Source organism: Delphinapterus leucas, chromosome 21 (genome assembly GCF_059928025.1).
Source record: "Delphinapterus leucas isolate spDelLeu-1000000601 "Yukka" chromosome 21, BTC_Dleu_Yukka2, whole genome shotgun sequence".
Classification (NCBI taxonomy): domain Eukaryota; kingdom Metazoa; phylum Chordata; class Mammalia; order Artiodactyla; family Monodontidae; genus Delphinapterus; species Delphinapterus leucas.
Window position 1 is genome coordinate 4,752,394 of NC_143149.1, and position 27,934 is coordinate 4,780,327.

General features: G+C 39.1%; 1 protein-coding gene across 2 annotated transcripts in view; it reads right to left on the minus strand.

Moving 5' to 3' along the window:
• NEIL3 (nei like DNA glycosylase 3) overlaps positions 1–27,934 on the minus strand; it is a 42,680-nt gene that overhangs the window by 2,562 nt on the left and 12,184 nt on the right. The window contains exons 3-9 of one of the 2 annotated variants that reach the window (XM_022570806.3): positions 23,285–23,419; positions 22,762–22,975; positions 19,926–20,000; positions 18,179–18,345; positions 8,232–8,401; positions 6,376–6,793; positions 95–269 (exon numbers count right to left, since the gene is read on the minus strand). In XM_022570806.3, coding sequence (XP_022426514.2) covers positions 95–269; positions 6,376–6,793; positions 8,232–8,401; positions 18,179–18,345; positions 19,926–20,000; positions 22,762–22,975; positions 23,285–23,419 — 1,354 coding nt within the window. Of the gene's footprint in view, positions 1–94; positions 270–6,375; positions 6,794–8,231; positions 8,402–13,970; positions 17,010–18,178; positions 18,346–19,925; positions 20,001–22,761; positions 22,976–23,284; positions 23,420–27,934 lie in introns of those variants that run through there. The other variant, XM_089903561.1, reaches the window with a different exon arrangement.

Below are 27,934 nucleotides of genomic sequence, written 5' to 3' on the forward strand. Positions count from 1 at the left end.
AAGGTAAAACCAGAAACGGACTGCTATTTGTTGCATTTTAATAACTGAAGTATTCAAGGACACTATCATTAAGCTTGATAGGTCGTACACGTACTTCGAAAAATCCACATTGTGCTTCTCTCCGTAGAGGACAAGCATAAAAGTGCCTGCCCTTGTTTTCTCCATCCTTCCTCACCACTTGGAGAACGCAGGGGCGGTCATGTTTACTGCAGCGGGGACTGCAGGCATTTAATGAACGAGGACCACCTGGAGTGTTACTCTGAAGCTCCCTGTAATGACAAGTTACACAATAACTGCAGCATGATCGTGCTAAAAGGGGTCATTCACACCACCTCACCCCGCATCGGAATCCTGCCTGTACAAAGAGACGGTACCAGAAAGCGACCACCATCAACTTCCCGCCATTACTGGGTTGGCCAAAAAGTTCGTTCGCTTTTAAGTAAAAATAAAAGACATCTTTCATCTTCACCAAGAATTTTATTGAACAATGTATTCACTAACTGAACGATCTTTTTGGCCAACCCAATACATACACTCCTACATCTTTTTTTTTTAATAGTTTTTTAAAAAATTAATTATTTATTTTTTGGCTGTGTTGGGTCCTCGTTTCTGTGTGAGGGCTTTCTCTAGTTGCGGCAAGCGGGGGCCACTCTTCATCGCGGTGCGCAGGCCTCTCACTATCGCGGCCTCTCTTGTTGCGTAGCACAGGCTCCAGACGTGCAGGCTCAGTAGTTGTGGCTCACGGGCCCAGTTGCTCCGCGGCATGTGGGATCTTACCAGACCAGGGCTCGAACCCATGTCCCCTGCATTAGCAGGCAGATTCTCAACCACTGCATCACCAGGGAAGCCCCTACATCTTTTAAATTCTTGGTCTTCCCAGGTAATTTCCTTCCAAAGCTACCTATTTATGTAAATTAAATTTAAATTAGGCATATCATTTAAATTTCTCAAGAATAGAAACAGCTGAATTGCACATCCAATCTTCTTAGTTTTCATTTGTGACATCTGGTTCTTTTCTTACCTAACATGACAGGGTGGCTACTTTTATTTCTCTTAAAATATTCTCAAGTCCAGCTGTCCCCTGACGTCCAAAGGAACTAGAGTCACAATCTTCTCCAATTATTTTCTCATCAGTAGCAAACTCTCATCAATGGTTCTGACAAGGCCAAAGAGATCTGCTGTCCAATTTAAAGACAATTTTCTATGCTCTTCTTTGACCAAGTCTACCTTAATAGTTGCAATCATATTTCAGCAAGTAACAGGCTGCCTGGCAGAGCAGAAATGTGTATTTTGTAAAGCTAGCGAGGAAGCTTTAGTCTCCTCCCATGATTAGATCAAGAGTGTCTGGAGGTTACCCCTGAATACAGTGTATAAAGGCCAGAAGCCGGGCTTCCACTGTAGCTGTCTAGGTAGAATTTTTTCTTTGAAAAGGAGCTTCATGATTATTTTTAATTTTTTTATATTTTGCATATTTTAATAATGCCTTTATAAAAGTCTTCTTAATAAACCAACTGAAGAGAAAAAGAGCTCTTATTAAAATCAGAAGTCCTTCCCCTTAATAGCCCCATTTTTAACTTTTTAATGATAAAGTTCTTCCTTTCTTTTTTCGTTAACTTCTAAAGAACAAAATACCATTCTTAAATGATTTTTTTTGAAATACTTATAAATCAGAGGTTGGTTCCCTTTTCCTTGCTTCCTAAAGCACATTCTTCCCATACTTGTTCCTATAATGATGCCTTGAGGCGTCATATCTAATCAAAATGTTCAGAGTGTGAGATATTTTTTCCAGTTTTATTGAGATAGAATTGACATACAAGGGATCTTTTATTTGTTGTGAAATTGGTTTACACTCGTTTATAAAATAGATGCTTAAATATATTTCTTTAAAGGGATGGACTCAAACATCCTGAAGTTCCTGAAGCTGCTTGGGCAGCAGGCGTGTGCAAGATGAAAGCAGCTGTGGGCACTGCTAAGGACACTGTTATCATTAAATATTTCTCCAGCAGCTATTTTGTTGGTAGCATTTTCAGGGTAGGGGATAGTGGCTTATATTTTAGCGTCATGGGGGATGCTAACCAGAAATAGGCAGGGTGACAGGCAACAGACTTCTCTTTTCCAAACCCCCTTCACTTCAACAGCCCCTCTCCCCAAAAGGGGCAATATTAAAACGTTAACTTCAAGAGAAGCTGAACATCTGGGTGGTTGTAGAGAAGTTGAGTGATTTCAAAATTGAAGCAAGTGGGTCATAAACAGTGCTTAAAAAAAACTTAGAGGAGGAACACAGAAGGTTAAGAATCTTAAAGGAAAGAAACTGGTGCTTTAGTTAAAAAAAAAAAAAGTACACACATGCAAACAGTTTTATATATTATTTGGAAGGCTGTCTGAGGTAACAATTAGTTAAACATTTTCAAACCCACTTGCTTCAGCCTAGAAATCTCCAGAGTTTTGCAAATCCAGGGAGATGTTTAGATTTTCCTACTAGTAAAGCTTTCCTGGAGAGGAGCACGGTGGAAGTCAGGATTAAGGTAGAAAGGAAAGATCCCAGTGTTTCCTATAGGTTCCTCATTTCTGTCTTCAATTCTGTTTCTTCCTTGGTATAAAGTTAAAGGAGAAAATAGCCACATGCTATCTTATCCCGGCCCTTAGAGTGTGGTCCATCTGACCAGAAGCATCAGCATCACCTGGCAGCTCCTTACAAGTACAGAATTATCCTCCCCTACTCCAGATCGCTGGCAGAATCAGAATCTGCATGTTAACAGGACTCCCAGGTGATTCATATACACATTAAGTACTGAAGCACTGAGTTAATGTAACCAAGACACTGATGCCATCTGTGAACACGTCAGCTCTAAAGATGTACAGGGAATCTTAATTTTATGATAGCAAACATTATCCAGGGTAATTAAATGTTCTGATTAATTGAGGACATCTTGGTTCTTCTTTGTTTCAATCATTACTTTAAAAACTTTCGAAAATGTAGCAAAGCATTTTCTTGGGTAAACTTAGCATATGGGATAGTTTAACTTATTTTGATAACTAGGACCATCATTTTGAATACTAATACTGGATTATAAATGGTCAATATAATCAGGGTTGGAAAATCTTTTTCAGAAGGGACATACGTTTAGGCTTGTGGGTCTTATGGTCTCTGTTGCAAAATACTCAAATCTGCTGTTTTAGCATGAAAAGCAGCCAGAGGGAATATGTAAACCGATGGGAATGGGATGCGTCCCAATAAAACTTTATTTATAAAAACAGGGGGTGGGCTGACTTTGGCCCTTCTGGCTGTAGTTTGCTGAGGTAGAGGTCGTCATTAGAACCAAGAGTAGTGCTTAATGTATAATAGGTTCTTAATAAATACTTATTAATAAATAAACACTGAACATGTTCAATAAGCATTGTTCAAGTAACACTGAACAGAGATCAGATAAAAACTATTATCAAGAAGGAAGACATTACCAAGCACAGGTTTGTAATTTTTAAAACGGGTATTTTTTCAGTGATCAATTTATCATGGTTTAACTTATTTTACAGATAGGGTGATTCATTATAATAAAAACACTGAACTGATCAGGCTCACTGAATGTAGATTTTGTAGCTCAGCAGTATTTCAAGGATCGTAACAAACAAACAGAGGTTAAATGACTCATCCTGGATGGTCCCAGGTGGTTCTGACATCCTTGGGGACTGAAAACACCAAAAGGTGAACCAGAAGCATGAACAAGAGATGAGTGCTTCACTGGTGATTAGAGGTAGAATCTAGCAACCCTGATGGCGGCACACCTGAGAAGACGTTACTGATTTTCATTTCACTCATCTACGTGAGCCTTTGCATCAGCTCAGGAAAAGCTTCAACCCAAAACACGTTATGCTTCTTTGAAGTGGTTATCACTGTGTTTTGCTCTGCGTTTACAATAGATGGATCAAAGACTTAAAACTGTCTAACAGTCATTCTTAACTGCTTAAAAATTGGTTCAACGATCTAATTTATAATCCAGTAGCTGGATAAAATTCAAGTCTATCTAAAGACCAATCTGAAAATATGCCCCATCAACATGGCATGTATCATGTGGCGATGAGAGCAGTAATTAAGAGAACAAAAGGCAAATTAATTACCATACAATTATTAAAGAAACAATGAACTGGCTATAAATTCTCTGAGTGGACCACCTGCTTTAATCCTATTATGTTGTGAGCTTCTGCTCGGCATCTTGTCCACAAGATGAACACTGTAGCTGCCAGACAAGGAGAAAAATGAAATAAATGACAGTAATTTGCAATTTATTCCTTGTAAAGTAGCTGGGTGCAGAAGCGCTGCTGGGTGAATGTATTTCATCGCTTGACATTTATTCTGCTAGTTGATGTTGATTGATTTTGGAGTCTCATTCCTGGGGTTCTTATATTCAACACATACGCACGCTGCAGTGTTTCTAAGTAAAGCTGTGTGCTGTGATTAATCATATGACCCTATTACTAATGGCTTATGAAGAAATCTTTAAAACTTAAGGTTACATTAATGTATTTTAAATCCATAATTCATTAGTTAAATTGTCTGAGATTTTCTACAAAGCACTAAGGAAATAAAAATATGCCAAGATACTTCGTTTGAGTACAACAAAAGCCACAATATTTTTAAATGATCACATCTGCTTCTTTCCACTTAAGCTACACAACAGAAAAGGCTGTTCAAAAATGATTTTCCTACAGCATAGCCTCCCAACTCAGACACTCTTAACTAGCTCCTTCATGAACTTCCGTCATGACACATTAATTAGTGTTCAGTGAAAAGGTGGCGTACGGATCAAGCCAGTTAAAAGTTTGCCCGCCATAGCTTAACTCAAATGTCTATATTTTTTGAGTATTATGGACAAAAGTCAAAACAGCTATTATACATGATTATGAACAACAACAACAAAAAATCAGCCAAGGATAAACGATCAAGATTAACTGATGGTAAAATTAGAGTCAGTACAAGAAACTCGAGATTAAAGCATCTATTGACCAAAAAACATCTCAGAATTCTGTTATTAAAGGATTCCCAGAGGTTGGTCTAGGTTTGTGCAATGGCGGTCCTTCATCTCACTGCCCAAAGAATCTTTCCATCAGCAAAGACATAGCTCATCAGATGAAAAGCTGGAGATCAGAACACCCCTAAGATTATTTTAGATCCCGTCCACAGCAACTCTTCCTCTCCTTATCCCCCGCTGGCAAGAAAAGGCATAGGGGAAGAAAACTCACCTTCACTCCGTTTAAAATACTCTTCCCTGGGCTTCCCTGATGGCGCAGTGGTTGAGAGTCCGCCTGCCGATACAGGGGACACGGGTTCGTGCCCCGCTCTGGGAAGATCCCACATGCCGCGGAGCGCCTGGGCCCGTGAGCCGTGGCCTCTGAGCCTGCGCGTTCGGAGCCTGTGCTCCGCAACGGGAGAGGCCACAACAGTGAGAGGCCCGTGTACCGCAAAAAAAAAAAAACAAAAAAAACTCTTCCCTTCATTTAAAGGTGCTGGATATACAGTGTCTGCTTTCTGAAGGAAAAGAAAATTGTGGAGAGATCTCTCTCCCTGAGGAGGCATAATATCAGGTGTGAGAGGAGCCCCAGATAAAGAAATTAAACAAGGTTGGGGAAGAACATTTCCAGGATCTGCCAATAATCATTAAGGAACAAGGATGACATTGTTTATTAAAATGTCTCTGTCTCTGGTGACAGCTACTGGGGGGCCTTCTCCTGAACATGTAGCTGGTAGTCTCGTAAAACGTATCTGATCTGGTAGGGTTCATTAATTGGAATTACAACTTTTTAATTTCAGGTCCAAAAGTAGTACTCACGCTCTTTGAGCCTTTTTGGTTGAAACAAATACCACACTCCCTGCCCCCTGGCTGTTTGAAATACAGTCACTTTCTTTGGCAGAAATGTCACTAAAAATATCTCAGATCCCTCTCTTTAGAACAGAAGACATTTACTAAATGTTATGAATGATAGTTTCCCTTCTAGAAGAACTATCTTTCATCGGAAGAAAAGCTTAAACAAAACTGCTAACAGTGGAGACTGCTAACCAGTAAGATTATGGGGGATTTAATCATTATTCTTTATACTTTCCAATATTTTCCAAACACTCTGTATTAAGCATGTATATGGTTACAGCCAGAAAAAAGCAAAACACAACTTTCTACAGATGGAGGAAATTCTGTTTTTCATTCCCTTCCCTTCTCTAATATTATAAGCTAGAGGAGGCAAGGGAGGCAAATTACTGTAACAGTCTTTCAGGGTTTGACTGACATTTCCAAGATCAATTCAGCTTCCTCAGCAATGGATGATCTTTCTGCATTCTTAAAACTTACGCAAATAGCTTAAAGAGCAAGGTTAGAAGCATCATACCTGTTAGAAAATCCAGGGTTGCCACTTTTGAGATCCCGTGATGAGCAGTGGGCTGTTTTTAATCTTTTATATGCTGGACTAAATAATTCAGAGGGAGAGCAGACCATAGATGATATGTTTACTTTGTTAGATAGTTGAGTTCTATAGTTTGTTCTCTCCTTGGAGGGGTGCACTGTATCACTAAAACAAACGTTAGTAGGAGGGTTTGGAAATTCCCCATCTAGTATCTGGTTTTGGCTTTCTTCTCTTTCCAAAGCACTGGATTTATTGCTGAAATCCATCAAAACAAGGGTTGTAGTTCCAAATGCAGTTCTCCTGTTGATCTTCACTTCCGTCCTTGGTTTTCCAAAGCTATTACAAGGGTATTTCACTAAACTGTTAAAGGCGATAGGATTCTCTTCATTCTTGGGTGCCGAATCTGGAAGGAGAGACCAGTAATTCTGCATTATTCCTATAAATACATTGACTGTTTGAAACATCTTTTCATTTGATTAAAACATTTAGTTCATTTATTACAGTGACCTCATGTATAGAACTAATAATACAAAGTTAGCTTGAGCAATTCAGAGTTAACCACCTTCAGATTAGGAAATAAAGTACCATATGAAGTGCAAAATTTCCAGGGACTCAGAGATGGGTTTAATAAAGATTTCTACTTGTTATGCTTTATGTTATGTTTAAGCATTTAAAGGTTACTGAGCTATCAATTTTGTTGCTATTAGGCCAAATATTAAAGCAGTGTAAATAAGAGGTGACACCCCACAAAGCTTTCGCTCAGCAGTTAGAGCCTATATCTAGATTATCAGGAATGCTTCTGTGAATGACAAGACCAAGTGAAAGGCCTATTAAAATTAAGTAAAGATGAATTACAAAGATTTACATTTATTAAATATGTTTCAAAAAAGCGTCCTAGGATTTTAGAATCTGTAATTTATTCTAAAGTGCAGTTATCTGCCTTTCATACTCAGAAAAAAATAACAAGAAAATAATTAAGATGTGTAAAGGCATTTCAGAATGTCAGAATAAATGTGGAAACCTAAGACTGGGGTTTTCTGAGGGCTCTCTGTTGAACGATACTGCAGAGGGAGGGACAGAAATAGGAGACACAGTCCCTTCTGCTACTAGCAAAGCTGTATATGGGGTGATGCCTGCATTTCTGGCCCAGCGCACACAACACAACATGACAGCTCACACAATGGGGGGTCCAGAAGAATGAACTCTCTCCCCTAATTGAAGAAAGAAAGAACACTTTTAGAACACAGGAGAAGCTGCATCAGTGAGATGGCTCTTAATCACAGGTTTCTTCTGAGGTTCTACATCCTCTGCACACACGAAATTGTGAGCTACGAAGAGTTATTCTGAAGGATTTCAATGAAATCAGTACAATTGTCTGGGTAAAGATTTTAATAACAAGGGGTAGGAGGCTAAAGAAGAGAAAAAACTCAGCATTTTCCTATTCCACCTGCAATGATATTCTTACAGAAATCCTCCCTTTCAATTTATGAAACACTTGGACTGAATAACAAACTCAAAAGTTGCTGAAATCTGCATAAAACAAAGCTTTATTGAATAATTCATTAGAAACAGTAGAGAACAGATGTGATCATCTCAGTTTTTTGAGATACAACGGCACATACTCTTTTAGCACAAGCGTGTTCCCCCCCGTTAAAAAAAAAAGTGCTCAACAGAATGTCAGCATCGTTTACATGCAAAGGCTGGCAATTCCTTTAAACCTTTCAGAAAGAGAGCATTTTACTTCGTTATGAAATATCAAGACGGAACAAGACATGTACCTGACTTTGTATAATTAACCCTCTTTGAAATGGAAGGCACTCAGAATCAAAATTCACTCTTACCCGTAGGCCTTGAAGTCAGGCAAGCATCACATGCTTCAGAAGACGGCTTATTTATTAGCGTACAGACCTCACATGTCCACTGCTCTTCAGACTTCCGGGCCACAGAGTCCATAAGATGACCCCCTCTGCTGGATGGCCAACTGACTGTAGTATTTCTAGCTGGCAGCCTGCTATAAGAGAACTTCTAAAGTTAATCACTAACACTTTCGTTATTGTCTTGTTCTTATACATTCTGGATATCTTAGAAACAATTACAGAACCATTAATACCCAAACGCTACATGTTTACTATTGCTTAGAAGTTCTCTCTCTCTCGGAATAAAATGTTTTTACTTGGGCCCTGCTGATTGCTTTTAAAGACAGAAATAACAAAAGTTTTAGAGTCAAAGAGTTGTGTGTGTGTGTGTTTTTTAAACTAACTAAAAATATTTGACATAACCACTAGGGAGCATTTCTCAACTAGTTTTTTTTGTTTTTTTTTGCGGTACGCGGGCCTCTCACTGTTGTGGCCTCTCCCGTTGCGGAGCACAGGCTCCGGACGCACAGGCTCAGCGGCCATGGCTCACGGGCCCAGCCGCTCCGTGGCACGTGGGATCTTCCCGGACCGGGGCGCGAACCCGTGTCCCCTGCATCGGCAGGCGGACTCTCAACCACTGCACCGCCAGGGAAGCCCTCAACTAGTTTTTTAAGTAAGTGGGACTCTTCCCAAAGCAAAACTAAAATATCTTTATTCAACTTAGGGAGGAAATGAGTCATGTAGAAATTAGAGCACTGAATGTAAGATGAGACAAGTTTTACATTTACTTCGTGTGCCTCTGGAATTTCTCAATATCTGCTGGGCACTAAATCAACCGATCTATGATCTGTAACGCGGGAATTCCTGAATGACTCCGTACTGTTACAGGAAATGCCTGTCTAAAGCTCTGATACAGTCCTGCTCTTTAGCACGTGGCTCTGGGGCTACAGAGCACATCACGTGGTTTAGCAGCCAATGCAGTGTCATGGATTCCTTTCATGATTCCAAACATTAATATTGAAAAAAAGTTCTTTCAGTAAAGGCTTTGTACCTTACGTTTCAGAACATGAGTTCTTTGACTTTCAAAAGTAGCCTTGTCTTCTGTAACATTTTGCTCCTACGCATAATTATAACAGGTTTAAAATTCAGACTTGTCTGGTAAAATCATAAATAGCATAAGAAAATCTGAAAGTAAGACTCATCTCATTATGTTTTTTTTTATCTTTACTTACCTTGACTTTTAATGCCATTCAATATTTCTTATCCCTGTAGATCAACTATACTTCAATAAAATAAATTTTTAAAAATATTTCTTATTCCTATGGAACACCAGGCCTTCTATAGAATTTACTTCACCTAATCCCTGCCCTCTACTAACTTACTCTGAGGCAGCATCATACATTTATTCATAATTAAGTAAACACAATTTAAATAACCTTCAGATTTTCAATGTGCTCCAACTTTTAACCATTTTCATCTTCTATCCTATAAATTTCATTAACCATGAGGAGATATTTATTGTTACATAAAGAAGCTCTGGAAGCATTCTCTCCTTACTGCTCCATTTCTTAATCGCCTACTAATAAATTCTTTCCAATCTCCAGTTGGACGTGTAACAGGAATTCCAACCTTAACCTGTCTGTAGTGGGCTGAATGATGGCCTCCTAAAGACAGCGGGTCACAAAACCAGGAACCTGTAAATGTTACTTTATAAAGAGGATCTTTGCAGATGTAATTAAGGATCTTGACATGGGGAGATGATTCTGGATTATCAGGGTGATCTCTTAATGCAAACACAAGTATCCTTATGAGAGAGAGGCAGAGGGAGATATGATAGGAGGCAGAAGGGGAGAAGGTAACGTGACAACACAGGCAGAGACGTGAGGAGTCGTGTAGCCACAAATGAAGAACACTGGCAGCCACCGGAAGCTTGAAAAGGCACGGAATGGATTCTCCCCTAGAGCCTCCGGGAGCACAGACCGGCCCACAGCTTGACTTTGGCCCAATGAAACCGATGCTGGGCTTCTGGCATCCAGAACCGTGAGAGAAGAAATTTCTGTTGCTTTAAGCTGTCAGGTTAGTGGTAACTTGTTATGGCAGCCATGGGAAACTAGTACAAATAAGTCAGGACCTCCTGCCCCCATCCACAACTCTGCTAGTTTGTCACATCTCAGTACATGGCATCAGCATCACTCAGTTGATCAGGCCAGAAACCTGTGAGCCGTCCTTAACCCTTCTTACCCTCATAACTGGTCCACCAGCAAGTCCTGCAGGCTCTGCTGCAGAGGCAAATCTAGAAGCTCACGAAGCCTCCACGGCTTGCTGTGCTGTCCTCTGTGGATCGGAGCAGCAGGGTGCAGAGTGGGGGCAGTCACTCCAGCTGCACGGACGCTGAGGACACTGTCGCTGGTGTCAGTCCTGGGGCTCTCTCTGGGCAAGGCCCACGTGCTGCCAGCACCAGCTCATACCTGCTCGGTGCCCAGGGACGGTTTGCCGGCCTGGCACAGGAAGCAGATGCACTGTCTAAACTTCCAGGACAAGCGATTCTGCTCCATTCCTCTTAGGGGACGTTATGGCCTGGGCTGCGAGTGCACTCAACACAGGCGCCACCCACCACTGACCCACAGACAGCCTGGTAGAGGCGCAGGGCAGGGACAGCTGAGGGAGAGAGACCCAAAGGCTGGTGGTTCTCAGAGAAAGGTCCTTGGGCTCATAGCGCCAGCACCACGTGGGAACTCAGTAGTCATATAGAGTCCAGGCCTCTCCCCAGACCTGTGAATCGCACCCTCGGGGTAAAGCCCAGCAATCTGTCCAAATTCTACTTCAGCTGAGTCAATTGCCACAGTCTACTCTGATCCCTTAGTCAGGGAGCCACAGTACTTCCTGGAAGCCCCCCAGAATGTGTTTCTCCTGCTGAAACCAGAGAGAATCTGCTACCATGAGACTTGAAATGAGAGGGTGAAGCAGGAAGCAGCTTAGACCTGCCTGTATTCTTTCCACTTGTTCCATCTGTGGGCAGCCCAGGCAAGGTCACCTTTGGGAGTTCCAGTCCCTGAGACGTGGGTTTTTATAGTTTTTCCACTGATGCTATGAAATTACCCCAACATTTATTTTGGCTCCATGACCCATAAATTCCCATTTTAATTTAAGATAATTTGCATTGGGTATCCTTCATTGTAGTCAAAATTTGAGTCCTTTGTAAATTATGTTTTTAAACATGACAACTATGTAGTCAAACTCTCTTCCCCAAGCAGGGCTATCCTGTCAAGATTAACCCACCACAGATCTTCTTCACGTCTCCCAAATGCCCTATAATTGCTCCAGCCCCCTGAAAAATCTCTGCCAGGTCAGCTCGGCCTTAAGGACTGGTTTGCAAACAACACTAAATTCTCATTAACTAGCAACCAGCTCTCAACACATTTCCAAACTAGATGGCTTCTAGAGACATAAATACGTCTTCCTATAGGAACAAAACACCCTCCTCTCCTGCAGCTTCCTGAGTGTACAGGGCGTTTCCCCATGCACCTTGTCAGGGGCTGTTTTCTCTCTCAGGAAATCCCTTTCCGGCCTCTTGTCTGTGATGAGTTCCTATTTCTTCCCACGCTAAGCTCAAACTTCACCTCCTCAGAGAGATTTGTTCTTCCCAGGTGGATTTCAAGGTTTCCTCATCCATACTATAGCTCCACTGCCGTTAGCACAAATGTGCCCTGTTGCAGCATTTCCATCACGGGCTTCTAATGATCTATTGACTCCCCACGTTAGACCCTGAGCACTTCGAGTGACTGTATTCTCTGTTCTCTGTTTTCCCAGTACCTGGGATATAGCAGACCTTAAGAAAGAAAGTAAACAGTACAGAAATGAAAAAGTGAAACAGAAATTATAAAGACTCTAGTAACAAACAAAGAAAAATGCAGTTTCCCCTTAAGGAAACAATACTCACACATGTAAATTATGCTAGCTAGTAATATAAAGGAGAGCCAACAATAACTGGTATAGGTATTCAAAGTGTGGTGTGATCAATGAAAACTGGAAAAATCTGGGGAGGACTTCGGGAAGGGGTGAAGTAAACTTTTAGTGACTGAAGGAACACAAGAATTTAGATCATTACTACTGGGCTTCTCATATTTCAATTTCATTTGAAATGACTTTAAAGTGAAAAAATTTAGTCAATATAAAAAGTGCTCAAATGCTTATCCAGAAAATGAATTGAATATACTTAATTACAGAAATCTCTAAGACTGGGGCCAATATTACTGGTTTTCAAATGTCTTATTTTGTATACACTTATTTTGCAATGAGTCTTGAGCTGGATGCCTAGACAGAACAGAACTAGGTCAGGAGGGAGGAGGGAATGCAGGGCCCAGGACATTTCCAGTACAGCATGGCCTCCCTAACTCGTAGTAACTCCCAAGTCTCTTTCAGGGAACCCTTGAGGCTTTGAATCCTAGTTTCAAAAACCCTTTGGAATTGACAATGATCTTATTTTTATGATAAATAACATGTTTACTTGATAATCTGGAAGAATTTTTTAAAAATTCAAAAGCTATCAATTCACAGAAAACAAATACATATGGAACATTAATCACTTATTCAGTAGACAAATATATATTGAATGTACTCTATCTTCCAGATCCAGTGTTATACACTTTTGATCAAATAAATGTACACCTATAACATTAAAAATAAGAAACCCGTAAATCTGTGTAATATAACATTATTTAAACATATTTCGGATCTCTATGATAGTAAAATGGGATGAGGAAGCTGAGAAAAAGGGGATATGGTGTGGTTTAGAGTAAAGTAATCAATAATGAAAGGTGATGAAAAAAATGAAACACAGGAACAAGGAGAAAAAAAAAAAGATAGCTGCAAATATATTTATGAAGACATAATGGGGATCTGGACCATGTCATCTCCATCCCAGGGCCCTGAGCTCTCCACAGACAAGATGGCGCCTCCCTCCTCCTTTGTTCTTTTCTATATACTTTTTCAGTGAACTGAACTTGCTTTAATACTTCAACTAAGAACACGGGTAGTAACACTCAAGCCATCATCTCCCACCCACTTCCCACCCTATGTGGACTATCTAGTCCACATATCCAAAACTTAATTTATCTCTTCCATTCTACCCGTCTTTCCCACGTCTATAAAGTGAAAATTTCTGGTTTTGGGCCTGGAACTCTTTGCTTTATCCTCCATAGCAAACCTCTCACAATACTTGCTGGCATTAAAATTTTTTAAAGTACCTATTTTTCTCTCCATTTCCAGTGTCTTGACCTCAGGACTGGGAACCATCTCTCGCCCATTACACTACACAAGTTTCACGTCTGTTTCTTCAGTTCCCATCCTAATTATGCTATAATCAATTAAAAAGTCCTTAATCTACTGATTCAGGTAAGACATTAGCCATCTCCAGAACTACTACTGATTCCTACTAGTTGATCCCATCTTACCTGTAAAACTAACTTTTGCTAATTAACAAACTTGGAGACTTCGTTTGGCTCCGCCACTGTTATCATCAATGATTCAAGGTTTGTGGCAATGCTCCTTCTTTCCAAGTAAATAATGTCTATTTGCTCATTTATTTAGCCAAAATTCTTTTTTTTTTAAACATCTTTATTGGAGTATAATTGCTTTACAAACTTGTGTTAGTTTCTGCTGTATAACAAAGTGAATCAGCTATACGCATACATATATCCCCATATCCCCTCCCTCTGGCATCTCCCTCCCACCCTCCCTATCCCACCCTTCTAGGTGGTCACAAAGCACCGAGCTGATCTCCCCGTGCTATGAGGCTGCTTCCGACTAGCCATCCATTTTACATTTGGTGCTGTATATATGTCAATGTTACTCTCTCACTTAATCCCAGCTTACCCTTCCCCATCCCCATGTCAAGTCCATTCTCTACGTCTACATCTTTATTCCTGTCCTGACCCTAGGTTCATCAGAAGCTTTTTTTTTTTTTAGATTCCATATATATGTGTTAGCATACAGTATTTGTTTTTCTCTTTCTGACTTACTTCACCCTGTATGACAGACTCTAGGTCCATCCACCTCACTACAAAGAACTCCATTTCATTTCTTTTTATGGCCAAGTAATATTTCATTGTATATATGTGCCACATCTTCTTTATCCATTCATCTGTTGATGGACATTTAGGTTACTTCCATGTCCTGGCTATTGTAAATAGAGCTGCAATGAACTTTGTGGTACATGACTCTTTTTTTTTTTTTTTTTTTGTGGTATGCGGGCCTCTCACTGTTGTGGCGTCTCCTGTTGCAGAGCACAGGATCCAGACGCGCAGGCTCAGCAGCCATGGCTCATGGGGCCAGCCACTCTGCGGCATGTGGGATCTTCCCGGACTGGGGCATGAACCCGTGTCCCCTGCATCAGCAGGCAGACTCTCAACCACTGCGCCACCAGGGAAGCCCATGACTCTTTTTGATTATGATTTTCTCAGGGTATATGCCCAGTAGTGGGATTGCTGGGTCATATGGTAGTTCTACTTTTAGTTAAGGAACCTCCATACCGTTCTCCATAGTGGCTGTATGAATTTACATTCCCACCAACAGTGCAAGAGGGCTTCCTTTTCTCCACACCGTCTCCAGCACTTATGGTTTGTAGATGTTTTGATGATGGCCATTCTGACTGGTGTGAGGTGATACCTCATTGCAGTTTTGATTTGCATCTCTCTAATGATTAGCGATGCTGAGCATTTTTTCATGTATTTGTTGGCAATCTGTATGCCTTCTTTGGAGAAATGTCTATGTAGGTCTTCTGCCCATTATTGGATTCGGTTCTTTGTTTTTTTGATATGGAGCTGCATGAGCTGCTTGTATATTTTGGAGATTAATCCTTTGTCTGCTACTTCGTTTGCACATATTTTCTCTCATTCTGAGGGTTGCCTTTTCATCTTGTTTATGATTTCCTTTGATGTGCGAAAGCTTTGAAGTTTCATTGGGTCCCATGTTTATTTTTGTTTTTATTTCCATTTCTCTAGGAGGTGGGTCAAAAAGGATCTTGCTGTGATGTCATAGACTGTTCTACCTATGTTTTCCTCTAAGAGTTTTATAGTGTCTGGCCTTACATTTAGGTCTTTAATCCATTTTGAGTTTATTTTTGTGTATGGTGTTTGGGAGTGTTCTAATTTCATTCTTTTACATGTAGCTGTCCAGTTTTCCCAGCACCACTTATTGAAGAGGCTGTCTTTTCTCCATTGTATATTCTTGCCTCCTTTATCAAACATAAGGTAACAATATGTGCATGGGTTTACCTCTGGGCTTTCTATCCTGTTCCATTGATCTATATTTCTGTTTTTGTGCTAGTACCATACTGTCTTGATTACTGTAACTTTGTAGTGTAGTCTGAAGTCAGGGAGTCTGATTCCTCCATCTCTGTTTTTCTTTCTCAAGATTGCTTTGGCTATTCGGGGTCTTTTGTGTTTCCATGCAAATTGTGAAATTTTTTGTTCTAGTTCTGTGAAAAATGCCAGTGGTAGTTTGATAGGGATTGCATTGAATCAGTAGATTGCTTTGGGTAGTATAGTCATTTTCACAATGCTGATTCTTCCAGTCCAAGAACATGGTATATCTCTCCATCTATTTGTATCATCTTTAATTTCTTTCGTCAGTGTCTTATAGATTTCTGCATCCAGGTCTTTTGTCTCCTTAGGTAGGTTTATTCCTAGGTATTTTATTCTTTTTGTTGCAGTGGTAAATGGGAGGGTTTCCTTAATTTCTCTTTCAGATTTTTCATCATTAGTGTATAGGAATGCAAGAGATTTCTGTACATTAATTTTGTATCCTGTTACTCTACCAAATTCATTGATTAGCTCTAATAGTTTGTATGTTATTTGCTGCTTTTCCCTTGCTGCTTTCAATATTTTTTCTTCATATTTAATATTTGATAGTTTCATTAATATGTGTCTTGGTGTGTTTCTCTTTGCGTTTATCCTGTATGGTACTCTCTGTGTTTCCTGGACTTGATTGACTATTTTCTTTCCCATGTTGGGGAAGTTTTCGACTGTAATCTCTTCAAATATTTTCTCAACCCCCTTTTTTCCTCTTCTTCTTCTGGGACCGCTATAATTTGAACGTTGGTGTGTTTAATGTTGTCCCAGAGGTCTCTGAGACTGTCCTGAATTCTTTTCATTATGTTTTCTTTTCTGCTTTCTGGCAGTTATTTCCACCGCTTTATCTTCCAGCTCATTTATCTGTTCTTCTGCCTCAGTTATTCTGCTATTGGTTCCTTCTAGAGTATTTTTCATTTCAGTAAGTGTGTTGTTCATCACTGTTTGTTTGCTCTTTATTTCTTCTAGATCCTCGGTAACTGTTTCTTGTAATTTCTCCAATTTGTTTCCCAGATTTCGGATCATCTTTACTAGCATTACTCTGAACTCTTTTTCAGATAGGTTGCCTATTTCGTCTTCACTTATTTGGTCTTGTAGGTGTTTACCTTGCTCCTTCATCTGTAACATATTTTTCCGTGGTTTCATCTTTTTTTTTGGTTTGTTTCCTCTTTTTGATAGGTGGTGCTGTATTCCTGTCTTACAGGTTGTTTGGCCTGAGACGTCCAGCATTGGAGTTTGCAGGCAGTTGGACAGATCCAGGTCTTGGTGCTGAGATGAGGACCTCCGGGAGGCCTTACTCCGATTAATATTCCCTGAGGTCTGAGGTTCTCTGTTAGTCCAGTGGTTTGGACTCAGAGCTTCCACCACAGCAGCTTGGTCCTGACCTCTGGCCTGAGAACCAACATCTCGCAAGCTTCATGGTGTGGTTAAAAAAAAAAAAAAAAGAAAGAAAGAAAAAAAGGAGCAGTACAATATCAAAGAATAAAAACCAAAATAAAATTAGAATGATAAAAAACACATTAAGAGAAATAAAAGTATAATTGAAACAACCGGTCGCTGGGGGTTCCTCCCGTCCCCTTACATGTTTGTGGTCTCCCACCGGTGCCTGGTAGGTGCCCTAGTTGTGAGGAGACGGAAATTCCGCATCCTCGTAGTACGCCGTTTTGACCCCGTCCCCCTATCTCTTTAAAATAAACTTCAAATTACACTTTTTCCATGAGATCTTCCCAACCTTTTGTATACCTATAAACTTCTAACATCCCCCAAACTTTTGTAGCACTTTATGTGCTTCATGTCTGTACTGATTATTTTGGCTTGTAATCACATATAGTTCAGCTCCTTTATACTGTTAATATTTCAGCCAGCCTTCGCCAAAGGGACCTATGGCCTCTTACCGGGGTAAGTACACTGTGGAAAAGGAAACTGTCAAAGCTTTGAGGACTACTGGACACTAGTTCTGAACTGACACTAATTCCAGGAGACCCAAAAGCGCCACTGTGCTCTGCCAGTCAGAGTAGGGGCTTGTGGAGGTCAGGTGATCAATGGGATTTTAGTTCAAGTTCATCCCACAGTGGGTCCCTGAGCCCATTCTGTGGTTACTTCCCCAGCTCTGGAATGCAGAATGGGAACAGACTTACTCAGCCACTGGCTGAATCACCACACATGTGCTTAGTAAGTAGTCGGTTATTTCACCAAGAAGACAGCAATTTTGTAAAGAGAGCTTGCTAATGTTCTATAATATTATTTCAAAAGCAAGGACTTTAGCAAATACTCGCATTTTCCCAATTATTGACAAAACTACACCTCCTGGTAATCACTTTACAAATGAGATGAAAGTCAAAGCCTGGATATTAACATCAAAGTCAGAGATTTTCTACTGAATTCAGAAGAGGCTCGTAAGGCATCTTCAGCTTATTCTGGTTTTTGGATGATATTATTTACTATTTCCTTCCAAGTGTTCAAATACTTGTGAGTTCTGTTCTGTTCTTAATAGCCTGATAGCTATTCAACTATGTTCTCTTATTAATAGCGTTTTTATTAGAGAATTAGGGCAAACAGTAAAGTTTAAATTAGATTTCTCACCATATGTCGACATGTTGAGCATTTTCCTTCTGACAGTGAGGACAGAAATATGTCATTCTCTTATTCTCCCCTAAGCGACACACAGTTATTTTGCAGCAGCACTGACCACAATTAGGACGCTTGTAAACCTTATAGTGGTTAGAGACAGCAGATCCTGCTTTGTGGCACTAGAAACAAACAAACAAACATTACAATGTTATCTACAAAATAGTACTGAAAGATATATTCTTGAAAGTCATTTCTAAAAATAATTTGTTAAAAATGTACATATGTTTATACATATGTCCTCATAATCTTTTCTTTCATTTGAGAAAAAGGTATTGACAAGATTCAGCAACATTTGTCAAATAAGATTTGTGTGAAATAATTAAGTCATTATTGTATAACTTACTAGTATTCAAAATTGTTCTTTGCATGGCTTTACCCTCCTATCTAAATGGGATATAAAAGTTCTATAATTTAAAATGTCTTTCATGCCTTTAAGGTTTTTATATTTAAACATAATTATATGGTTATAAGAAAAAGACTAGATTAGCTTTAAATCTGATTATTTTTAGAACACCGAAGCTGCTCACTTTGTTTCAACAGTCAAAGAATTTATTCCTAGGGAGAAACACTTAACAAGGTCATCTTCTTTGTTGACCTGAAAAGGGACAGTTTTTTTGTTTTTAATCTTACAGACTCACTGAAAAAGAAAAATTTAAATGCCATCTTAGCAGCGAACATGTTCTGTTTTGGCATAAGTTCTATTTCAAAAGACACTGATACTCTCTGTCACAGTTTTATTCTACTCACATACAGTTAAAGCTCCTACAAAGAGAATGTTAGGGATTTACATCAGCAGTGTGAAAATTTAAAAGCCCAGAAATATGGTGGATCATATTAGAAGCTGAAAATTACAGGAACAACTCATATTAATTTAAGCAAAGTATTGAAATGCCCATCTTAATCTGAGCAGAAAATGGGTAGGTATCTGTAATCATCTTTCCCTAGAAGAATAAGTGAGCGTATGTAATATTAAAATAGCCATCGATACTCAGGACAGGTATGTAAAGCAAGAGGCTCATTAACACTTTAGGCCAATTAATGAAGAAGCCTACAATACCTGACTTTCTAACAGTAGTAAAAACAAACATTTTGAATACAGGAAATGGACTGTAGAGAAAAAAAGACATATTTATGATACTTCGTTTAAAGACAAAATGTGTTTACTTAACTCTATATATGCATATATATGTATATATACAACTTTCGAAATTTACAGTTTAGTGAGGACTTATTCTCAAAACAGTCTCTGTGGTAGATAGAGAAGTATTATTATCCCGTTTTACAGATAAGGAAACTAAATCTAAATTAAGTTACCTAAATAACATTAACCACACTGATAGGTAAGTGGCAAAATCTGATTGAACTGAAGTCTATATTTATCCCAAAGTATTGAATCTCTCTCTAGGCTACCTATATGTTACTTTTATATATCCAAAATTAGAACAAGAGTCTAAGTAAGTAAAATGCTAACATAGCTGTCCCCCAACTTAGTGTAAAGATAATTTAATATAATTAGAGTTAGACAAGTTTGGACCGACCTGTGACCTAATTTCAAGGTGTTAATTATGCCCATAACATGTCACTCTCCCCTATTGCACCTCTATGCTCTTACCACTAGATGGCTACATACAGCCTTGACATTTCTGGTGCAAAGGGAAATAACTGACATTTTACATAGTTGAAAAATTTTTGCTCTTACCCTGTAAAAAAGAAGGCTGAAATCACGTATCATTTTCACAAGGTGATGTGTCTGTTCATCTGTTAACTGACAAACCTTAAAATAGAAAAACAACTCAGGAGAGCTTCATAATTTGTTCATTATTGTAGAAAAACAATACCACTTGCCAGTTCTACCTAAGAGAACTTGAAATAGATTTGAAATATATGCATCTCTTCTAAAACTCATATATCTATTCAGTGTTATTAACCGTGTATATTTTTAAGTGATGGTACTACAGATATAAAATACCATCCATTCTCGAACTTATTTACAAAGCAGAAATAGACCCACAGACATAGAAAACAACTTATGGTTACCAAAGGGGCTAGCCGGGGGTGGGGTGGGAGATAAATTAGGACTTTGGGATTAATGGATACACACGACTACATAGAAAATAGATAAACAACAAGGACCTAACTGTATAGCATGGGGAACTATACTCAGTATCTTTATTTTTTTTTAAGATTTACATTTTTTTGTTGTGGACCATTTTTATAGTCTTCATTGAATTTTTTACAATATTGCTTCTGTTTGATGTTTTGGTTTTTTGGCCACGAGACATGTGGGATCTTAGCTCCCTGACCAGGGATCAAACCCGCACCCCCTGCATTGGAAGGCAAAGTCTTAACCACTGGACCGCCAGGGAAGTCCCCTCAGTATCTTTTAATAACCTATAATGGAAAAGATTCGGAAAAAGAATACATATATGTATATAACTGAATCACTCTGCTGTACAGTTGAAACTAACACAACATTGCCAATTAACTATACCTCAATTTTAGAAAAATTCAAAAAAGAAAAATACCATCTTATAAACTTTAATTCTAAATTCAAATATTTATTGAATACCTATTCTGTACTGGACATCTTCAAAGTCCCAGCATTGCCTATCAGCCACCTTGAAAAGCCTTGCAGGAGAAAAAGGGAAGGAAAAAAAAAAAAAAAGACCAGAAAGAAGGGACAAACAGGTACAGGAGTAGATGTTCACCAAGGTCACTATCAAGCTTTAAAAAGATATGAATTTATAGACATGCTTTAATATTAAAGTACATGTTAACACATGGACGAACTCAGAAACAGAACTTGCTGAAGAATTTTTTTGTGACACAGCCTAGCATAAACCTCAGGGTCACCCTTTGCAGAATTCATTATCATTTGGCACATGTAGTTTCAATAGTAATTCCAGAAGAAATTCTAAAGACTCACCTTTGTTGTGTGTATAGGAATACATATGTATATCTTTATATAACAGAAACAAATTTATCAGTGCCTATAAAATCTAAAACCATCTAATCAACATAATCCTTCTAAAAGTATTATTTTTTCATTTATTTAAAGTTTAAAACATATGTACTTCTCAAATTCATTTATTTCTTACCACATCTTATGTACTACGTTCAGTCACATCTTAAAAGGCTAGATTATACTTTTTCAATCATTGTGCGTGTGCTTTTAGGGGGCTAATAGCTAAGCTTCAGAAAGATTAATTTTTAACCCCCTCACGCATTACGGCCGGCTGGACGTACTGATAAAAAGTAAATTGTCAGTTTATCAAAGATAACAACAATGTTCTGGTTAACAACACTCTGGGTACTTTTTTCAAAAACATTTTCCATAGAGTTCTAGATGATTTTAGAAAGCTCATAAGCTCATTAGTGTTAAAATTCTGTTTCATTATTCCCATATTACAGAAATTTGACAAGCAGGTTCCAAGTGTCAAAAAACAGAACCAAATCTACAACAATTATTAACTGGTTTCTTTGAAAACTTATTTCCTACTGATCTGAATTTTATAAAAACTCTCTGGGAAGCAATTACACAAAATAAATAGGTACCTTTGGAATCACGTAAAAGATGGTTTACTTAATAGAGACTATTTGGGTCTGGATAAAAGCCCTAATGTAGCTTTCTTCCCTGGAAACTAAAATATATGTATCCTTCCACCTGGTTTTGAGTTCTAACCGCTCTGACCTTCTTAAAACTTGGTCCTATTAATCACCGTTCCTTTTTTTTTTTTTTTTTAACAATTTTAACCTCTCCCTCTCGGCCAGTTTGTTTTTTTTTCCCAACATATAAATAAGTTCATGTCACTCCAGTTGAAGAACAAGAAAAAAAACCCCTAAAAATCCAGTTCTTGTCCCAACTTCTCCATCCAGCAGTCTAATATTTTCCCTTCACTCCAATCTAAGCTATTTTAACAATCACTCTAAGTTCTGTTTCCATTTCCTCACCAATCACTTATTCCTTATTCTCTGCTACCTGACTTCCATTCTTACCATTCCACCAAAACAGCATTTTCTAATGTCATGAACAGGTACAAATAGGAATATATGAGTGTGTGTAGAGTGTGACTTTAATATGCCAGATAGTAAAAGAAAGTTGTGAGCTTCGCTCTTTCATACATTCAACAAATATTTCTTTAATGCCTTCCAAATGCCAGACACTCTATTCTAGATACTTGGATACATCAACGAACCAAACAGACACCTTCCTCCTAAGGGACTGTGTTCTAGCAGAAGTCAGATCCTAAACAATGTATATAACATGTAAGTATCAGGTGATCAGTGGTGTGGAGAAAAATAAAAAGCAAGCAAGTTATGGAAGCCTGGGAGGAAGAAGTGGGTGGCAGGGATGCACACAGCAATTTTTAAAAGAGAGGCCAGGGTTGGCCTCACGGAGAAGCTGGCGTGAGCGAAGACCCCGGAAGTCTGTCTGGGGAGAATGTGTTACTGCCACGCCGATTTAAGTGTTCCACGTTGGTCCCTTCACAGTATTTAAAAATATAGAAATCATTTAAAAACTACTTAACACCTACTTTAACAGCGGGATGGAGACCACTGTCAAAGAGAGCTTCATTTTTGATGATGTTTCCCACGCCGGGTAACACTTTCTGATCCATTAACACGTCACACAGCATCCGTCCTCTCTGCTTTTTCACTTCACTTTCTGCTCTTGAGGAACTGAAGTTAGGTGAACATACATCTAATTCTTCCATCATTCTTATTCTCTGTTGGCTTTCTGCTGAGTTCCTATAGAAAGGAATAGAAAACACATTAATCATGTGCCTGGTTACAATTCACAAAGTGTCATTTAAAATGATCTTTGATATAAACAAACACTTTATGTTAACCAGCTTATAAGAGTTACAGAGCCAAACAATGACGACCCTAACAAAACATGTTATTTGAAGAATCTTTTGAAATGACGTTTTATCAGTTATAAACTACTTTAAAAATTTTTGTTTATTTATTTATTTTCACATGTGACATTCCCAAACCCAACTGCAGAGCCAACTTTGCAGTTTTGCAGCTGAAGCAATTTTTAATTCAATCTTTTACCTGATTTCTACTGATGAGTCAAAGAAACAAATCAGATCTTTGGTGAGCCTCACTTCAAAAACAGGAGAAAGTCCATTTTTATTTTTAGACTTAACTGGATTAATCACGAGGAAGCCTTTCATTCCAAAATGAATCCTAGAACAAAAGCAAACCCATCTTTGAGCGGCAGTAAGTATATCATGCATGAAATTTTTGTTCCTTCACTTTTTGGAATATAAGCAAACAAATGTTAGTCACAATAGACACTTCAAGGGCACAAAGTGATAGCTAATATCGTATTTTTGTTAATGGCTTTGTATCCTTATAAAACTAGATACGGCACTCATTTTTTCAACTCACAAAGAAAATAAGTTCCTAGAGAAATAATAAGGCCCTGACAGTAAGCCCAAGAAAACACACCCCTGTTCTCTTTTCTTGTCAGATGAGGTATCTTTTATTCACACCACAGTCTACTGTCTCTCAGCTTTTTCTCTGATTCAAAGGCTTGGGGTGAGATAAGGCTAAATTTAAATTGCCTATAGTTGGTGTTTTTATGAATTCTACAAAGCCACCAACATTCACATTCCTTACTTCTAGCTACAGTAGATTGGAAATGTTTACCTATTCCAAAATGAGGTCTATAGTTTAAGACACTTACTCTTTTCTACCCCCCTGCTTTGGGATAACACAGTGAAACAAATTTTTGCAAAATCTTTCATATTAAAAGAAAAGAGAACAAGTCAAAATGCTATTGTCTTCAATTCTTTTAGTTTCCTTCTGCCTTTGTAGGTATTGGGAAGAGGGGATTTGTAAATATTTACGGTTAACTTGAAAGCCACAGTGCAGTGATGAAAAATTCATAGCCTTTCAGTTTTTATAGGATTGATTAGTATGTCCAGTTTTAAAAAAAGAAAAAAAGAAAGTGGTTTTACGAGACTTCTGATGATGAAGATCAGAAATGACTCTCAAGATGAAATAGTTTTCTGCCTTTCAAACCCTTCTCCTTATAGCTTTGTTGAGTTAATAAATATGGCTCCTTTGGCAGCAAACGTAACTGCTCTGTGCTTCTAATTCCAAAGCACCATGTTACAGTATTGTACAAGGTTAACCAGTCTAACTGTAAAGGTGTGGGTTTTAAACGCTGTGCGCCCTACTGTCAATCATAAATGCATTTTACATGCCCCACAGTTCTTGACAGGAAACATGTGTGCCTGTAAGTACTCCATAACTTAGCCTACGGAGGTTCAACGCCAGTGAAAGGTGTACAACTGTCCTGCCCAGAAGCCATCATACCTAAAATCTTTTCAGCTGCATGGCTCCTAAAGTGGATTCTAAATCACTTTCTATAATGAAACTGCATCTACATATAAAATCTCAAAGGTTAAGACCCAGTTCAAATGCAGGAGTAGCCCCAGTAAGAATCCCAAATCAAAGAAGTATGCCTTTTTTTGGTCTTATAAATCTATTCAGGGGGAAATGTGCATAAAAATAACTATTTTTTACAATAAATTTTATTTTTATGAATTTTTATGAAATAGAAAAATGTTATGATGACTGAGCCCCAATAAACCAATGAATTTTGTGTTTATTATTAAGTACCCTTTATCTTAAACTAAGAAAAACATATCAGTACCATGAAAATTTTCAAGGCACAGTAAATACCTGTACTGTTATATTTCTATCTCTTGATCCTCTCAAGCTCCATCCACTCCCAATCCAACTGGCTACCTGAGACCATTCACGCTGCATAACATGACGGCCTGCCCACCGCGGGCTTTAGGCCCAGCCGGGAGTGGCCTCTGTCCCTTCCTCTGATCCCGTGCCTTTCACACAGCTGATTCAGGAATGGAAACCTGGATCAAGCTGGATTCATCAGCATTTTCCTGAGGAGTTTATCCGGGACACAGAGAGATCAGTTCCTTGTTAGGACTGGGAGACCTATCATGGGAGCTGTCTAGGGTAATGTGTCCTGACATGGGCACCAGAAAAGCCAAGAGAGGCCTGTCTGCAGAGACACAGACGACAGGAGATTTCAGCGGGGAACAGAATCGAGAAATGCAGAGTCCTCATAGCGTTTAGCCTTCACTTCCAGTTCTACCTGAAGCCTGACTGCATTATCTTCCGGTATCAAAAGACACCCATATTCTTATAATAAATAATTACTAAGCTTGTTTAAGTTGGGCTTCTGTCGCTTGCAACCAAAATTCTAATATAAAAATTATGTTCAAACTAAAAACTGAAGTGATAGTAAGAAAATTCCTCTAGTTAGAAATAACTGCCTAAAACAAATCAATAAATAAGACCCGATACTATTTTAACCACCAGCCACATTCTTCCTGTTATCACTAGCAGAATAACCTGAACCTCCTTAACCAAACATAAACAGCATCAACGACAGTATTGTCACAGGTTCAGATTAACGACAACCACACATGCAGACGAGGCAACTGCTTATGAAGATTATCACGTGGTCAAAATCGTCATATGGATACTAGCGTGTAAAACAGTTGAATATAAAGATTGTAAAACTTATGCTGGGAACTCAAAGAAAGAGGTTATAAAAAGAAAGAAATGGTCTTAACCATGCTGAAAAGGAAAAAGGGAGTTCTGCTTCTACTTAAGATATAGAAGCTAAAAGTGCATATGGGTCCTACCCTAATAAGGAGAGAAAAATCACAGTATTTACAAAATCCTAAATTTTCTTCAGCCCATCAGAGACAAGACATTGCAGGCAGCGAGGTGAAATAAATTCCAAAGAGTGACAAGCCCCTCTGTGGAAAGACAGACACACAAGTTATTCCATCTGGGGAAGAGTACGGGAGAAAGAGACAGCTACTGTAGAAATGGATAAGAAGAAAACAGCTAATATTTTCAACAAACTTTTAAATAGTGTGGCTAGTATGACGGTTTAGAATCTCTGGAGCCCCAGACACAAGGAGAGTGTGCCCTCACTTGTAAGCTCTTTCCCATGGGCATCCACAAGTTAGCTGCCCACAAGTAAGATGTGAGTCATGGCAGAGGACCTGAAACAGCCACCCTTCGTGACGTGGGACCTGCCTGCATGAAACCCTGTCTCCTTGCTTCTTGAACATGCCTCTTACATGAAGCAGAGGTCTTAGAAAGTTTTAAGATGCTCTAGCCAATAGAGAGGTACAAACAAAAAGCTGTCCGTTCCTGAAGGAGTAACAGGAAACTACCTGCAGGCAGAGGGAGTCTTGTGCCAGGTAACAAGGATAAGCAAGCAGTCTGCCACTGGGGAGGGAAGGAAACCCTTCTGCCTCCAGGCCCAGGCCAAGTGCACTGGTGTTCAGAACGAGCCCAAGCAAAAGCCATCTGCCTCTAGGCATGAGGCAGGGAATCAACCTTGGTGCAGACTCCTGCAGTGATACTCCAGGCACCAGTCCCATGGGAGAGAGCGAGGAAACTCTCTGACCTAAGGCCACCCACACAGCGAAGGAAGCACGGCTGCCTTAGGGAGGAGAGGGGCAGCAGCTCTGAGAAAACTGCAGCCCTGAGGCCCACATGCTCAGGGCCTGCCCAAAATTAAAGCTGGTCTGGAAGAAACAAGAACCTCTGTTTCCCCATCACGAACCTCTCTCACTGAGTAACAGGCAACAGCAGTCTGCCACCGGAGGGCTGGGGGACCTGGGTGTGGAGAGACTCCCTAGGGACAGGAATATGCAGGGTAGGTAGTCAGTAGGTAGCTGACTAAAAAAATGATGATACATCCATAGAGTAGAACACTTTGTGCACATTAAAAATAATAATGTACATTTTGACGTTGACCAATGCAATACGCATGTTATGTAAAAGGGAAAAATATAAATTAAAATTCCTGTTTATATAAAAATCATAACATGCAATATCATATTATAATTCATGCATATGTAACATAAACTATATATGGTATATATACAATTTATATTTTATCTATGATATTTACAAAAACTGTTGAGTGTTTTCTTTTTAACAGTAGTAATTATGGGTGGTATTTACTTTTTCCTTTAGCTATTTTGGAACTATCTTAAGGTTTTACAATTGGCTTATATATTACTTTAAAATATGGGAAAAACTGCAATAAAATGATGTGTACTGTGAAAAGAAGCAAGAAAAGGAAAGCGGCAGAACTAGTGACCCTGTAGGCTGTCGGGTGCAGAAGGGAACGTAAATGACTGCGGTAAAGATTTCCATATTTTCTCCAGTTACGCATGAAAGCATTATGGTAATTGAAATACAAGATAAAAGCTACTATTTAAAAAATTAAAAATATGTATTTTTCTACCTGTAGATTACGTTAATGGTCAGTTTTCTTAAATTGCAAGTGACAGAGACCCAACTCAAAAAGTTTAGGCATTAAGGGATATTTGGTAGCTTATGGAGTCTTAGGAAGGCTGAAGAATCACACTGCAGGAAAGGCAAGAATGTGGCTGGATCTTAGCAACAGAGGGAATTAGGAGCTAAAATGCCTCTGGGATTCTCTCTGCTTTATGGAGGCTGGCTGTATTTTCCATCACCTTGTTTTTCTGGACAAGCCAACGCCCACTTACAAGTCTTAAGGCCTCACAGCCCCAGCTTTCCTCCATCACCGAGAGCCTAATCCGCCACAGCTCCAGCTTTGAAAGTTCACAAAAGCACTTGGGCTGACCCAACCGACTACGTGGGAGAGAAAGT